At 45.0% G+C, this 14,994-nt stretch overlaps 1 protein-coding gene across 4 annotated transcripts in view; it reads left to right on the top strand.

Moving 5' to 3' along the window:
* Window positions 1-729: 729 nt before the first annotated feature.
* The window catches only part of LOC147250087 (cadherin-2-like), a 188,926-nt gene continuing 174,661 nt past the window's right edge, over window positions 730-14,994 (top strand). For all 4 annotated transcript variants that reach the window (XM_086224202.1, XM_086224200.1, XM_086224203.1 and 1 more), the window contains exon 1: window positions 730-929. In XM_086224202.1, the coding sequence (XP_086080328.1) occupies window positions 888-929 (42 nt within the window). In that variant the 5' untranslated portion in view covers window positions 730-887. The remainder of the gene's footprint in view (window positions 930-14,994) is intronic.

Genomic DNA, 14,994 nt, shown 5'->3' with positions numbered 1-14,994 from the left:
TTTCATATCATCAGTGATCAATATCAATATCAGCAACTGGCAAAAAGTGGATCTTTTCATTTCAATCTTAGAGTTCCCCAGACCGAATCATGCAGTTGATGTCAAGTTAAAATTCATAAAAATATTCCAGCGTTCCAGTTTCATGTTTCCTTCTTGTTGTGTGATGAACAGCCCTTCATTTAATTTATCCAAGTCAGTGTGACTTTCTAAGAAAAAATGTTCCCTACCCCGATAGAGTAGGCTACATTACAGTATTTTAAACCTAGGTCAAAATGATGGTACTTGAAGCACTTTTTTTTCTGAGGGTGTACTTGATTAAAAAAGTTTGAGAACAACGGTTCTATATTGTTCCCTTTTCCCTTGTGTTTCTGTAATTTGATCCCTCTTCCTGCATTTGTTTGGTTCCCTAAGTTTCTTTTGATGTTTGTAATTTTACTCTCTGTTGTCTGACAACTATTTTACTATTTTATACATTGTAACTCTTTTTAATGCATTGTAAGGTGACTTTTTTGTCATATATATCAATCTTATACCCAAAGAAAATTGTATGCGACCCTGCATCTTTTTATTTGTGTGCCAAGGCTATGAATAAGTCTCTACAAAACTGCGAGTCAATTAAAATTCTCACAGTAGACGTATTCTAGATTTGCAGGCAAGCTATATTGGTTAATGCTCCCAATTGTCCTCTGGAGGACGCCACGGAGAAGCGGAGGAGCTTCAGTGGGTCGACTCGTCCACAGCAGCAGACACTGAAGAGAGTTTGATGGGGGAGTGAGGTCTCCTCATGCCGCCGGGGTTTACCGGGAATTAAAAAGCCTACATATACGCCCAGCACTGCGCGAAGAGCTCTGTCGGTTGTGGAAAGAAGGGCGTGATAGCTCATCATTATGCATCATTCGAACATTTGGATGCTGATGGCGGCGCTGCAGGTAAAACATCTACAATTTCAAATGAAGTCAGCCTTGCAATTGATGGAGGCGGCAGAATATAGCATAAAATTGAGACTGGTGCCGTTTGGATGTCGAGAGCATTTGCAGGGAAGGACAGGACAATGTAAATTTTTCTGATTCTGCCCCTGCGCTTGTGTCTTTGCTTCGTTTGAGTTATTCTTTATTCTGCTATTCGCTATTTGAGGGCCGACCATTGCAGCTCACATGGTGACAGTAAATGCAGGCATAGCAACCTGCTTCATCTCTGTACACCGAGTCATTTATCCAAGACATTTACCGCAACGTTGCACTGACAACCACAAGGTCGTATTGAGTTTCATATTGCATAAATACAGTTGCATAGATGAGGACAAGCACAAAACCGGCACAAGAGGTAAGGGTAAATCCGTTCGGCAAGGCCTGTTTCAGCATATTGTTTATGACACAATTTGTGGTGAACACTGATAAAATAAGACGATTCACACTGGGCTGTGATTCAGAATTAAAGTGTGTGATAATCAAGTCCCACTGATAAACATTTGGTTTTGACTTGTAGTGAGGGAGATATATTATTGAAAAGATGGTAGTTTTTGTTGTCCTCTAATAACCAGGCGGATCAAGGTGTAAGATGTTTAATGAGTGGTGCCTGTTCCTCTGTTAAACATGCACCTATTTTTCTTCTTGTCTATAAACACGTTAACATCAAAAGCAAATATGTGCCATAGAACACTCTGAATAGCTTTACTAATCATTACTAATCATTTAGCCATTCAGTTTTCATTTAAATACAACATGGTAGCCTAATAATTGGTTATGAGCTGTTTGGGAAGTGAACATCAGGTTTAAAGATTAAAGTTAACACCGTGAGACTATCTTCATATTATCTCACTGTATATTATAGGAGATTAAATTTCTAAACGCCTACAATCTTGCCCTAGATATGCTTTAAATGTATATAAAACAATGATAAAGCAAAATCAGCAGCAATGTTCCTCTCCTCTTCCCAAAACAGCATACTTGTGGAGTCTTGATTCAGATACACTGTTAATGTCTTTGCTCACATTGTGCAGAAAATGTTGGATTGATTGATTGCATTTTTAGAGCTTTTTTCTTCAGCTTGTTTGTTGTCTGATATATTGGTAATTGTAGGTGTATTGATGGCCAATTTGAAAATCTAAACATATCCCCCAATCCTATAATTCACTGTTTGACATTCATTACTTTGTAGATATTTGAGAGTGAATACAGAAATTACAATTAAGAAATTCATAATTATGGTGACATTATTGGAGATATGGTTTGACTCAAAACCAAAGACCAGGCTGAAACACTCAGCATCATGGAGTCCTGTACTGTCTGAACACACAGTGGGGTTGGGGTTACATTATAGATACATTACATTATAATAAATTGACACAGAATACAATTTATGATATGGTGTAATGGTGTATGTTATGGGGTCTGCTGGCACATATGACCAACCGATATGCTCTTCTTCCAGCCGTGGGCAATGCAACTACAGTGGAAGGAATAATATCAGGAAATGTTAAGGAAATATTCCCTGGGGTTGGGCTTTTCATTATAACTTTTTTGTTGATTGATATATTGTAAAGCAACAACATTGTTAAATGTGATGAACAATATCATCATCATCATCATCATCTTCTTCTTCTAATTATCATTAGATAAAATAGTCAGTGACCTGTCCAGGGTGAACCCCGCTTCTCGCCCATAGCCGCTGGGATATGCTCCAGCCCCCCCGCGACCCTTAACAGGAATAAGCGGAAGAAAATGGATGGATGGATGGAAAATGTTAAGTGGGCGGCATGGTGGTGCAGTGCAGGTTCAGACACGGGATCTTTCTGTTTGGAGTCTCCATGTTCTCCCTGTGCCTGTGTGGGTTCTCTCCGGGTACTCCGCCTTCCTCCCACAGTCCAAAGACATGCAAATGGGGACTTGGATAATTGGATACTCTAAATTGACCGTAGGTGTGACTGTTAGTGTGAATGGTTGTCTGTCTCTATGTGTTGGCCCTGTGATGGACTGGTGACCTGTCCAGGGTGAACCCCGTCTCTCGCCCGAAAGCTGCTGGGATAGGCTCCAGCCCCCTCATGACCCTGAAGATAAGCAGAAGAAAATGGATGGATGCATGGATGGAAAATGATAAGTTTCACATTTTTACGATAAAACATATATTTCACATTTCAGAAGTGATAAGTTTATATGTTCTTTGTTTAAACAATGTGAAAATATAATTTTTTTACATTAAAATATCAGTTGAAACATGAAGCTCTTAGTGTTATCATCATAAACTTCCATGATCTTTTTTGTCTTTCTGTGGGGTCACAGCAATACGCTGTACATTTTCATTTACAATTATGTTGATTAAAAGCAGCTGTGCACCAAACCTTTGGATGCTGATTGTAATCAGCTTATATTGCTCTAAAAAAATTGTCTGTCTCAATAAGGCCTGACCAGAAGTGTGTCGTGCAGTAGCACATTCAGTATTTTGCCAGATTTTAGTCAAATTTATATGCCAAATTAGATTGTTATGGCTGTTAGAAATTAGTTTCTAATAATTAAAGCTGCAAGCAGCGTTGTTAGGGCCTGCGGCTGCATCGCTAACACCGGGCCGAATCCAATGGTGTAATTGACAAATCTGTAGGCCTTGTAGTTTAGGAGTTAGAATCCTGAGTCTGATCAGAGAGTGAGAGCAGAGCTGAGAGCTGGCCCTTTAAGAACCCCTCCCCCACTGCTCTGTCTTTGATCTGTGCTAGAGCGAGAGCAGAGCTGAGAGCTGGCCCTTTAAGAACCCCTCCCCCACTGCTCTGTCTTTGATCTGTGCTAGAGCGAGAGCAGAGCTGAGAGCTGGCCCTTTAAGAACCCCTCCCCCACTGCTCTGTCTTTGATCTGTGCTAGAGCGAGAGCAGAGCTGAGAGCTGGCCCTTTAAGAACCCCTCCCCCACTGCTCTGTCTTTGATCTGTGCTAGAGTGAGAGCAGAGCTGAGAGCTGGCCCTTTAAGAACCCCTCCCCCACTGCTCTGTCTTTGATCTGTGCTAGAGTGAGAGCAGAGCTGAGAGCTGGCCCTTTAAGAACCCCTCCCCCACTGCTCTGTCTTTGATCTGTGCTAGAGTGAGAGCAGAGCTGAGAGCTGGCCCTTTAAGAACCCCTCCCTCACTGCTCTGTCTTTGATCTGTGCTAGAGAGAGAGCAGAGCTGAGAGCTGGCCCTTTAAGAACCCCTCCCCCACTGCTCTGTCTTTGATCTGTGCTAGAGAGAGAGCAGAGCTGAGAGCTGGCCCTTTAAGAACCCCTCCCCCACTGTTCTGTCTTTGATCTGTGCTAGAGTGGAGAGAGAGGAGGAGCACCAGAATTGTAGTGTGGAAAAGTGGAATAAATCGGCATACGTTGGTCAAGAGTGACACATAATACCATATTTTTGGCTTATCTTTTTGGCTTATCTTTTGACAGACTGTAGAGTTTGTTGAATATTAACCTGGTTCAACAGAATCATTGTCCAGTTAAAATAAAATGTAAAAATCACATAAATGTAAGGTTACAATTTTTGTGTTGTTTGTGCTGTTAACCTGCTTTTATTATTGCCCAATAGACATAAACACAACATCTCTCGTTGTCCTCACTCTAAAGTGTTGCTTGCAACTCACTCCTGTTGACGAGCAGCAATTGTCAGTTGCGTGCTAGCATGGCACATGCAGTGTGATGATTGGATCAACAGGCTTACCACCAGGTTTACAACTGTTTTTTGGCAAGATTTATGTTGAGTGCAACTTTTTACTGTGTTTAAAAAGTATCTCTTTGGTGGTTGGATAAAGGATTTAATCATCGCAGCACATTATGATGTCTTTACAAAATCCAGTCATTTTTTATTGACTTAATGTAGGGACTTATGTCATGGTCTTGACAGTTTGTAAGCAGCAATAATCACTGTCTCATTTATAATCTATTGTGAGTATAATCACCAATTATATCTATATAATATTGTTTACTAGACTAGAAAATTGCTAAGAACAAAAGTTCCTAATCTAATAAGCCTCTTAATTTTTCTGTCAAAGTGCACCAGCTTGATGCATTCAACTTTAAAGTGTTAAAAAAAAACACTGCCCCTTGACCCCCAGGGGGGTCAGACATATCAAAATAAGACACATGCCACTGGCCTAAATGCTTTTCTCTGCGAAACCCTGCAATAGTATTCGTAGAATACTGTATTAAAAGTAGTGATTATTATTCACCTCATCATCACCACTGATTATCCCCTTTATCCGACAATATCAAAATATAATCACAAAATTAAGATTATATTACATGATGATGACTATTGCTATGATAATGTGTCTGATACCAAAAAAAATACAAAAGTCATGGTGGAAGAGGAAACAAAAACAGCGGGGGGGGGGGGGTGTTGAATAGTGTGTTACATATTCAGGGGATCCCTTTATCAGGAATTGGAAATCAGCAGTAGCAGAGGTTAATTTATTGATGGTTGTGGACCACATCTTATTGAATTCAGATGTTGTATGGTTGATGAATGCTGATGTTTTTTTCAAGGGATATGAAGTCTCTTAAAAGATGTTAAGGATGTTAATGTTTTGCTATGATTTCCAGTTTAGTTATATTGCTTTCTTGTTGAGTTAGGGCTATAATTAGAACATTTGGGGTAGTACTGCAGTGATCAGGGCCTGACTGATGTGGACTTTTGGGTCCGATGTCAATTTTGACATAAGGGGAAAAAAAAATCAGATAAGTAATATATTGGCAAAGTAAATTTTTTTCATTATTCAAATAAAAAAAAGATAAAAGACTTTTGATGGCTTAAATATAGTCTTAAATTGACTATCATCTCAGTAAACATAAAGAAGTCTCTCTGACAGTGTCAGCATTTACAAAGTAATACATTCATTGAAGTAGAATTCATGATTGGGCTGTTATTGGTGTGCATTACATTTCACAGTGCCTAATTAAGAGGTCACTAAGTATATGTCTGTTGTTAATAGGCAGGTGGATAAACAGTGTTATAAATGTCTCTGGTAAAACATGATTTGAAATGCGCAGCTCAGATGTCTTCTCAATGTGTGTTCACATTTTCTTTCCTACATGAAGTTATAACTTCGACCAGACACACTTGTTCCTACTCAACGCCATGAGTTAAAAAACACAGTCCATGCAAGGCTGAAAATACATGCAGCCTACATTATTTGTTGTACGGCGGCGAAGCACTATCCTAATTTGCTCTGGTCTTATCTAGTCTGATATGCATGCAGCTGCCTGAGTGAGCATAATATTTCTTTGAGGTACTGTAACATTACTGTTACATCATTCATGGTGCTGCAATTGACTCTGTTAAATAGTTTAGTTTTCTCACAGAAGACGTCAAGGGCCTCAAATCAACAGCAATAATGAAGTAAAATGACAGGAGAAATGGCACAAACGTGGTGAACCTTCACTTCTTGTCAGTTGTTTTTTCCCTTTCTACTTCCTGTCTGTACCTTCAAACTAAAAGCAAGCACAAAATAACCAAAAATGTCAGAAATTGACAAAATTAACTCTTCAACAAATTAATAGGCTCTGAAATACTGCAAGAGCCAGAACATTCTCCGCCTGACATCAGTAGATGTCATAACTTAAACTTATTTAGTATCAGACAGAAGATGAACCATATCTGTAATTGGTCTCAGGTATGACTTGCAAACACCATCTTTGATAACTTTGACATCTGCCTTCCTGACTTGTCCAACACTGCTGGGGTAAGTCTTGGTATGGCTCAGGGGAAGAGTGGCCGTCTAGCAACCAAAGGGTCGCTGGTTTGATCCCTGACCCCGGTGACCATGTCAAAGTGTCTTTGAGCAAGATACTGAACCCATAATTGCTCCTGATGAGTAGGTTGGCACCTTGCATGGCAGCCTCCACCATCAGTGTGTGTGTGTGTGTGAATGGGTGAATGAGATGACACTGTAAAGCGCTTTGAGTACCGCTAAGGTAGAAAAGCGCTATATAAAATTGAGTCCATTTACCATTTACCACAACCCCCAGGGCCAGTTGTTCCTGCATGCTTGTGAATCCTTCAAAAGGCATGTCACTGTCCTGAAGACTCGGTCGTGTTGAACACCATTTTCGACAGCTTTGCAGTGTGGAGAGGTATTGCTTCCTCCAGCAATGCCAAAAGGAATTGCCGAGGTGCTGGACTCGTCTCTGCTGTCATTTGTAGAGATCCTTTTCCCCCCCAAATCTTGGGAGACACCCCAAGCTTCTGTGTAAGAAGCAATGCTGGTGTGAGAATGATTGGAGAGTCTGGGTCACTAGATACTAGAACCAGTTGGCGTGCATTCATGATAGCTGCTACTTCACACATGAATGTAGTGAGAACCTCATGCGTGAGGCGTTGAGGTCTGATGTCAGACAGCAGAGAGTCCAGGATCCTGTGTGCAACTCCAATTATTTGCTCCCAACTACCTCCCATATGGGAGCGAATGGGGTGAATTGAACACCCAGGTGTACCCACTGTCTTGAAGGAAAGCTTTCATGCTTGGCTGTGTGGCGGCCTTAGAACTGAGTCTAAGCTCTTTGGTGGCAGCAACAAAATTAGTGAATGGCTGAATTGCTTTGCTGGACCCCTGACAGAGAAAAATCTCCACAGAGCATTAATGCAAGAGGAAGCATCCATAGATTCCAGCACCTCCAAATGGACAGCCCTTGTTCTGAGGCAGGTGAACAGCATTGCCTGCTGTTTGCTGCTTGCAAGTCCTCCTCTTGTCCCACGTGAAATGATTGACCATGGCCCAAACACATCTACATCCACGCAATCTGGAGGCAAATCTGCCATCTTCTGGATCAGTATTCTTCCCTTAAGTTTGTGACAAGCCACACAGGAATGAGGCTGCTGATTGGTCACTTTCCACCAATGATCCAAATTCCTGCTGTCCTTAAGGCACCCTCAGTGAAATGATGCCCCTGGTGTTGATCCTATCTGTGATGATGCCATATCAACAGATTGGTCACGTGCTGTTCTTCTCTTCACTTTAAAGGTCTGGCTGCGTGAGCCTTCCCCCATCCTTAACTGTCTGGTCTCATCAAGATAGGGGCAAAGCTTCACAAGAGGGCTGCCTCTGGGGAGGAGCTTCAGCTCCTCTGGAAATGTCTTCATGCTGGACAGCCTTTATGATGGCCCCCTTGGCCTTGTCAAAGTCTGTGATGGCAAGCTCTTCACACGTGCCATCCTTTACAAGTCTCATTCTCCCCCTGTGCGAAAGTACGAGTGATGTGGACTAGTCTTGCAACTGCTCTGATAAGTGTTTTCCAGCTTGAGAAGGGGGCCAGGTTTTTTGTGTTCAAGCAGATGACGTCAGAGATGCTGATGTGAGCAAAGGTCATACCTCCGCATCAATTTCTGGATTGACTAAGCTAAAGGATACCGGGTCTGGCAGGATGCTTTGAGCAGGCTTGAGCAGAAAGCTAGGTCCCTTCAGCCATGTGCGAGAGGACAAATCAGCAGCTGAGAGAGATCTTGATCCGTGATACACTGGATTCTGATCTGAGGGTACTGTACTAACAACTCTGTTGTTTCGGGCGAGATTCTTGTCTGATTTTCTGCACCCTGTTGTGTACATACACATGGAACCTCCTGGTCTTATTGTGTATGTAGCCGAGGATGACTTTGCTGTCGGAAAAGAAGCATGTGCTGTTGAACTGAATGTCCACCTCATCTCTGCGATCATCAACAGTGAGGACTGCATCGCACAGTTCCAGTTTTGGGATGCTTGCTTTGGGTTTTGGAGCAAGGCCTTCCCAAAGAAAAATACAATCTCCACCTGGCCCTCAGTGTTAGTGGTGTTCAAGTAAGCCACCGCAGCTATGGCTTGTGTAGAAGCATCACAAAAAATAAAAACCTCCTTCTGCCGTGCGTCTGCAAGAGAGGTGGTCGTGTATGGTCTTGGGGTTTTAATGAGCTCCAGGTGCTTGAAAGAGTCCCTCCATTTCTGCCTTACTCTGAGCTGTGCCTCTCGGAGTGGTTCATCCCATGCGCAGGTGTCTTTGGTTAGTTCTCTCAGCAGAGCCCTGCCTTGGATACTTACTGGCACTGCAAACCCAAGACGATCAAAGAGACTGTTAATTGTCATCAAGACTCCTCTCCTGGTATAGGGTTTGATTGTTTCAGAAACTCAAAATGTAAACACATCTGCCAGAATATTCCAACTGACTCCTAAGCTTCTTTGAAGGGGTGGAAACTCATTATTGAAGTCCAGATCCTTCAACCCAACTGCAATGTCTTCACCAGAGAAAGCTATAATGACTTTTCAACAGTTTGAGGCAATCTTGTGCAACCTCAGGTTGGAGGTAGCAAGTGAACCTTGTGTATCTCTCAGCAATATGATGGCCTCGGTTGGATTGGAGACAGATGTAACAGTGACAGACAAAGAAGTGTCTTTTGACGAATTACCTGGCTTCCTGCCCTATTGAGTGTTGGACTGGTGTCCTGCCTTCCGAAGGCCAAAGACTGCAACAGCTGGTGAGGGGCTGTTGCCAAGCACGTGTACTCGCATCCTGTGATCGCACTATGTCTTCATCTGAGTTATTGTTGCAATGCCACAGGAAACAAAGGAAATTCCTGTGGTCTTCATGTACCAGAAAGCAGTGAAACATCTGCTCTATGTCCACCGTTACTGCCACCGGCTCCTCACTGAAGTGAAGAACTCCAACCAAACTGTTATTCATGTTTGGGCCTGTGAGAAACACGTCATTCAAAGACACCCCATGGTGTTTCGCACTAGAGTCAAATACCACCCTTATGTTACCTGGCTTCTGAGGATGGTATTCACTGAAGAATGGGACATACCAACATTCTTCGCCCGCTCTTAAAGATGAAGCAAGCTCTGCATGACCCTTATCAAACAACTTTTGCATGAAATGTTCCTTCATTTCAGAACATTTCCTTTGTGTGCAGCACAATGAGTTTAGGCATGAAACTGCCAGTCCCGTTATTAGTAAGACGGCACCTTGGAGAGCAGAAGGGTAGAAGAGCTACCCAGCAGTTAGTATCATCCTGGTAGAACCCCTTTTCCATGATCTGCAGGAAGGCTCTGTCCTCCAGAGAAGGTGCTAGCATCTTGTCGTTCTCACTGTGACAAAAGACAGGTTTTCCAATTGCGTTTATCTGTGCTGGATCGTACACGTCACATGGCTGACCCTGTGGTTGAAACTGTTCCTTCACTCTGAAGCTGTTCTGACAAGGGGAAAAGAGGCTTGGACGGCCATTCTCCAAGACACTGGTTCTGAAAACCTTCACTGACGTAGGTCTGTGTGCTCCTCCAAGAAGAACATCACCAACGATGACCCATCCCAGTGCTAGTCTCTGTGCGAAGGGCACTGCCCCTGCACCTTGTTTGCTTGGATGATGTCTTGTGTGAGCAACGAGAGGATGTTAGCCTCTGGGTCAAGAGGTGGGATCTTGTCTGCCAGATATTTGAGGTATGCATGGTTACGAGCAAAATTAGGTGTGGGAATTTCATACTGGTGTTGTGCCAACTCAACCAGAGTTGAGACTTGCACAGTCTCTCCACAGGAAGTACTTGCAAGTGAAAGAGCTACAAGAGCAGGTTTCACAGCTGCAGGCGACGAATGATCCAGACATAAGAAACCAGGCCGGGCCAGATTCCTCTGGTCCTGAGGCAGATGTGCAGGCGAGAGTACCCAGTGAGGATGGCGAGGCAGAGGAAAACACCCTGCCCGACAGCCGCCCCACTCCCAGGTTCGCCTCTGCCAACCGCACGCCCGAGTATAACCGCTCGGTCGCTTTCGATGCTCCGCCTTCCTCCGAAGCATCACATTCCTTCCCTTCCCGCCGTCCCTTCTCCCTTCCGGAAAGGGGGGCGGAACCATTAGGTTATGGGGGGTACCCACGCACAGGGGGCTTGGGCCAGAAGCCAAGCCCCCGAGAGTGGTACAAGTCCACCCCAACATATGGATGGGGGGACACCTTCCCCACCTTCAATCTGCACAATGACCTGTATCTTGCTAATCCGTGGGCAGAGTCAATGAGCGGACTGCACGCCCATCAGCTTGAAAGCCTCGCCAAGGCCATCGACCGATTCGATCCCAACGCACTCTGAGCGGACATCGATGCTTACCTTCAGGAGGTCGATTTCAGCTTGAGTAGCGTCCCCCAGGCTTCTGCCTATGAGAAGACCAGGCTTGTGTGGAGAACCACAACTCGACAGGTGAGGGACTTTATTGAAACGCTTGCCCCAGACGTACGGACAAGCTATCCAAGGTTGTGCTCTGCATTGCGGGAAGAGTATGGCCTGTACACAGACCAGACGTCAGCCGTTCTCGACGCTTTTGCCATGAAGCAGAAAAGAGAGGAGTCACCACAGGCATTCTTCAACCGTCTGACGTCTGCTTACTTCCAGGGCCGCTATCAAGCAGGACTGGAAGAAGAAGACCAGGGGTTCAAGTCCCTCTTTCTCTTCAACCTGCATGACAGCATACGATACGATGTGTCTATGCGTAGCAGGACGGGCAACTTCACCACTGTGCAAGTTAAAAAGTATGCGCAGATGGTGTGGGAAACACTAAACCCCGCCCATCGGAGGTTTGAAAACACTCCACGCGTCTTGGGGATCCAGGCCTCCAACCAGGACGACCTGGGCCTCGAAGGCAATGAGGTACCTCAGGCTCGCCGAGCCGTGAAGACCAGGGCCCAAGGACGCTGGCAACCTCGGAATCGGAGTCCGGGCGGGCCCCGCCTCCGACAGAGTCAAGCAAGCCCAGGTGGTCTAATCGCCCACCTCCGAAGGAAAGAACCCAACCTAAGGCTAAGGGGCATGACGACAGGTCTAAAAATAAAGCTCCGGTAAATCCAGCTCCCAGCGGGGAAGGATCAGACCTGGAGGCTTTAAGTATGAGGTGTATTTCGAAGGCAATGAAACAGTTTGGGAGTCCTTCGTGCCCATCGGACCTGCCGAGGTCAAAGGGGGAGCCAGACCCCAAACCCTCATCGTCCAGACTAAGCCAGGAGTTTTCCCCTGCCACCGCCAAAGTTTACTTTGTCGGGTTGGGGAAGGAGCAAAGCTCCCTGCCTGACATGAAAGCACCTGACACACCTAACCCACCGTCTATGACATTCCTCGGCAGCCTTGCCCAGCAGGGCAACCCTTGAGAAATCTATACCTCAGTAGAGGTGGGGGGTTGTATCAACACCCCCGTCCTGCTAGATACAGGTTTGGAAATTGGCCTGATGACTACTAGCATGTTTGAAGAGCTCCTCAATGAGACACGTCACCTTGGGAAGACTCTAAAGATCCAACCCTGCGACGTGAATATCACCAGCTACACGCAGGATAGTTCACGTATCACACAGCGGGTATGGATCAACATTGCTTTCCAGGCTATGAACCTGGTGCACCCCATTTATGTCTGCATGTCTGACACAGAACCGCTGCTCATCGGCCAGGATCTCCTGGATCGGTTGACACCCCTTATTGACTACAGACAGGGATTCATTTGGGCACAGGTGAAAACACCGAGGCCCCTCAACACAGGTCAAGCGGTCGGGTCACCACTATCAAGGAGTCTAGAGGACTCCTCCCAATGCTCATGCTGCTCCAAGGGCGTGATGCTGGCGTGACCCCATAGCGCCGCTCGCTTATCATCGACCGCCACTGACTGTCTGTAGCAAACCATTGCATGCCTTAGCGACATTATCGCAAGTTGTCAAGGAGGATATCACCTTTCTGCAGAAAGTCAAAGACAGGGCTTCCACAGAGGAATTAGCCTGAGTGGTGGTATGATTCCCTCGTCCATGGTCTCTTCAGGATGGTTGTAAAAACTCTCCAATACGCTACGACCACTGCAGTGCAATCCTCCCAGCTCCACCTGGCATATAGTCTTGGCAGCACAATCCCTATTTTTGTACATCCCAAGTACCTCAAAATAGGACTTAGACTCAGTCTACAAATACTCTCCTACCACAAGACGAATGTAGGAAGAGCGGACAATCGACGGCTAAACACACTTACGTCCTCGATGTTAATATCTGACAACCGCCATGACACAGCCACTACCTTAACTCTACCCAAGCAACCAGTGTTTCTGACAGTTCCTCAGGGAGCCACTGTACACACCAGCGATATGAACCTCCACCATGTCAATCCTGACAGAGATCACTCTAACATTGAGATCCTGGATGCATTCAGAGGTCACAATCTCACCATCGGTGAGGGTTGGTTTTGGGTTATCATCAGTCTCCTCCTCAGTGGTTGGGTCATGACGGCAATCAGATCGTTTATCATGGACAAATCCATTAAGAAACTCCAGGCCCTACTGGACGTCTCCATCAGGTCCATTCCACACTTTGCACCGAGGTCAGGAACCCTTCTCTGGAAAGAAATAACATAGCCTCTAAACTCTGTCCTTCCTCTCTCTACCTCTTTGCTCTCACTGTCTACTCAGGTATACAATGAATGTCATATTGATTTATATATCGATAATCCAAAGGTAGCGAAGGAATACACAATGGTTAGTGCCTCATGCAAGTGCCTTAATGTATCGTATCCATGTTTGTTTTGTTTCTGTACAAGTTAATAGTTCACAGTTCTCTGCCCAGAGATGTCTAGCTCTGCCCAGGAATGCCTAGCATGCTAGCCTCCAGCTATGAACTGTACGAACTATATGGACTGTACACACCCCTTCCAATCCCCAGGAGGTGGATTGGACTATTAATCTCTTTTTCCAAGAAACCCATGGACTGTCAAATCTCAAGAACAATCTCTGGACTGTTGGCTATTGGGTTGCTCAGAAGACTGCGGTCTGCCCCACATCCTCCTGCGCAATGAGGGGAATGTTGTGCCAACTCAACCAGGTCAAGAGATTAGTCCAGCTGAAGAAAGTCTTTCAGCCTGTGAGGCCTAACACCCCCAAAGCCTGAATTCAAGTGACCACATGCTCTTGAACAAAGGATCGTAAAAGAGGTGTGATGACTCTGGCCACTGGCTCCCCTCTGAGAACCTGGCCACTGACCACATCCAAGAACCTGTCAAAATGCTATTGGCTGAGAGCCAGTATCATCCCACAGGAAATGACATCATCGGCCTCCACATATAAACATCAGCGCGAAGAAGATTCTCTCTCTCTGTGATTTTCTTCTCTCTGTGGTTTTCTTCCCTTGGGTGGTTTGCAACGTCTTCAGAAGATTCAACCCCTCGGTTCTCCCCCTCGGACCTCGAGTGCAGTGCAGTGACGACAGAGACTCCGCAAAGGACACCTCTCCCTCCTGTCCACTCGTCCAGAGAAGCCACCGTAGAGCCACGCAATCTGCGTGAACTGGTCCCTGGTGAAAGAAAGCTCAACAGCTTCTTCATCCTTCCCACCAGTAACTCCAGCAGACCCTGCAGGCTGCCCCGCCGCCGCTCTGCTGCCCTCCGAGTCGAGCCAAACCGCAAGGATTCCTTTAACTAGGCATTTTCTGGGCAGAGAAATAGCTTAGTGTGTTGTATAATGTCTATGAATGCTCTGTTTATGTGAAGGAAGTCCAGTAATTAGCAGAAATTACATAGCATTATACGTTATTTTTTGACATTAGTTATTAATAACTGTGACATCTCGAGAAGGTGTTACCGGTTATTAATACTGCACAAGTGTGTTAACACACACATTTTTGGGTTTACCTTTGTCCTTTCTCTCTCTCTATCTCTCTCTCGCTAAGCGCTCCGCTAAGGTATTAACATTCAACAAGTTCTACGTCCACGGTGCTAAATAGCGGCCCTCAGCTAACTAGCCTAGCTGTTAGCCCCGCTGCGACGCTAACTGGTTGCTAGGCAACCATACTCCCCCTCCCCTTCCTCACTCCCTCACTCACACGTTCACACACACACACATATTATCACTTGTGTCTTTTGGTTAGATAACCGTTATACCAACGTGTTGCTGATTGATTGATGCACTGTGTTAATAAATATATTTTTATTATATGAGAGAAGTCGTAGTGTCTTTAATGTACGAATTTGTGGTCACGTGTCTAAGCAATAGCCAGTGCTCTGATCTCATCCTTCAACATC

This window comes from Aulostomus chinensis, chromosome 14 (assembly GCF_037954235.1).
Source record: "Aulostomus chinensis isolate RoL2024-O1b breed Wild chromosome 14, RoL_Achi_v1.0, whole genome shotgun sequence".
Taxonomy (NCBI): domain Eukaryota; kingdom Metazoa; phylum Chordata; class Actinopteri; order Syngnathiformes; family Aulostomidae; genus Aulostomus; species Aulostomus chinensis.
Note: the sequence above shows the minus strand (reverse complement) of the source record. Positions and strands in the feature narration are given on the sequence as shown.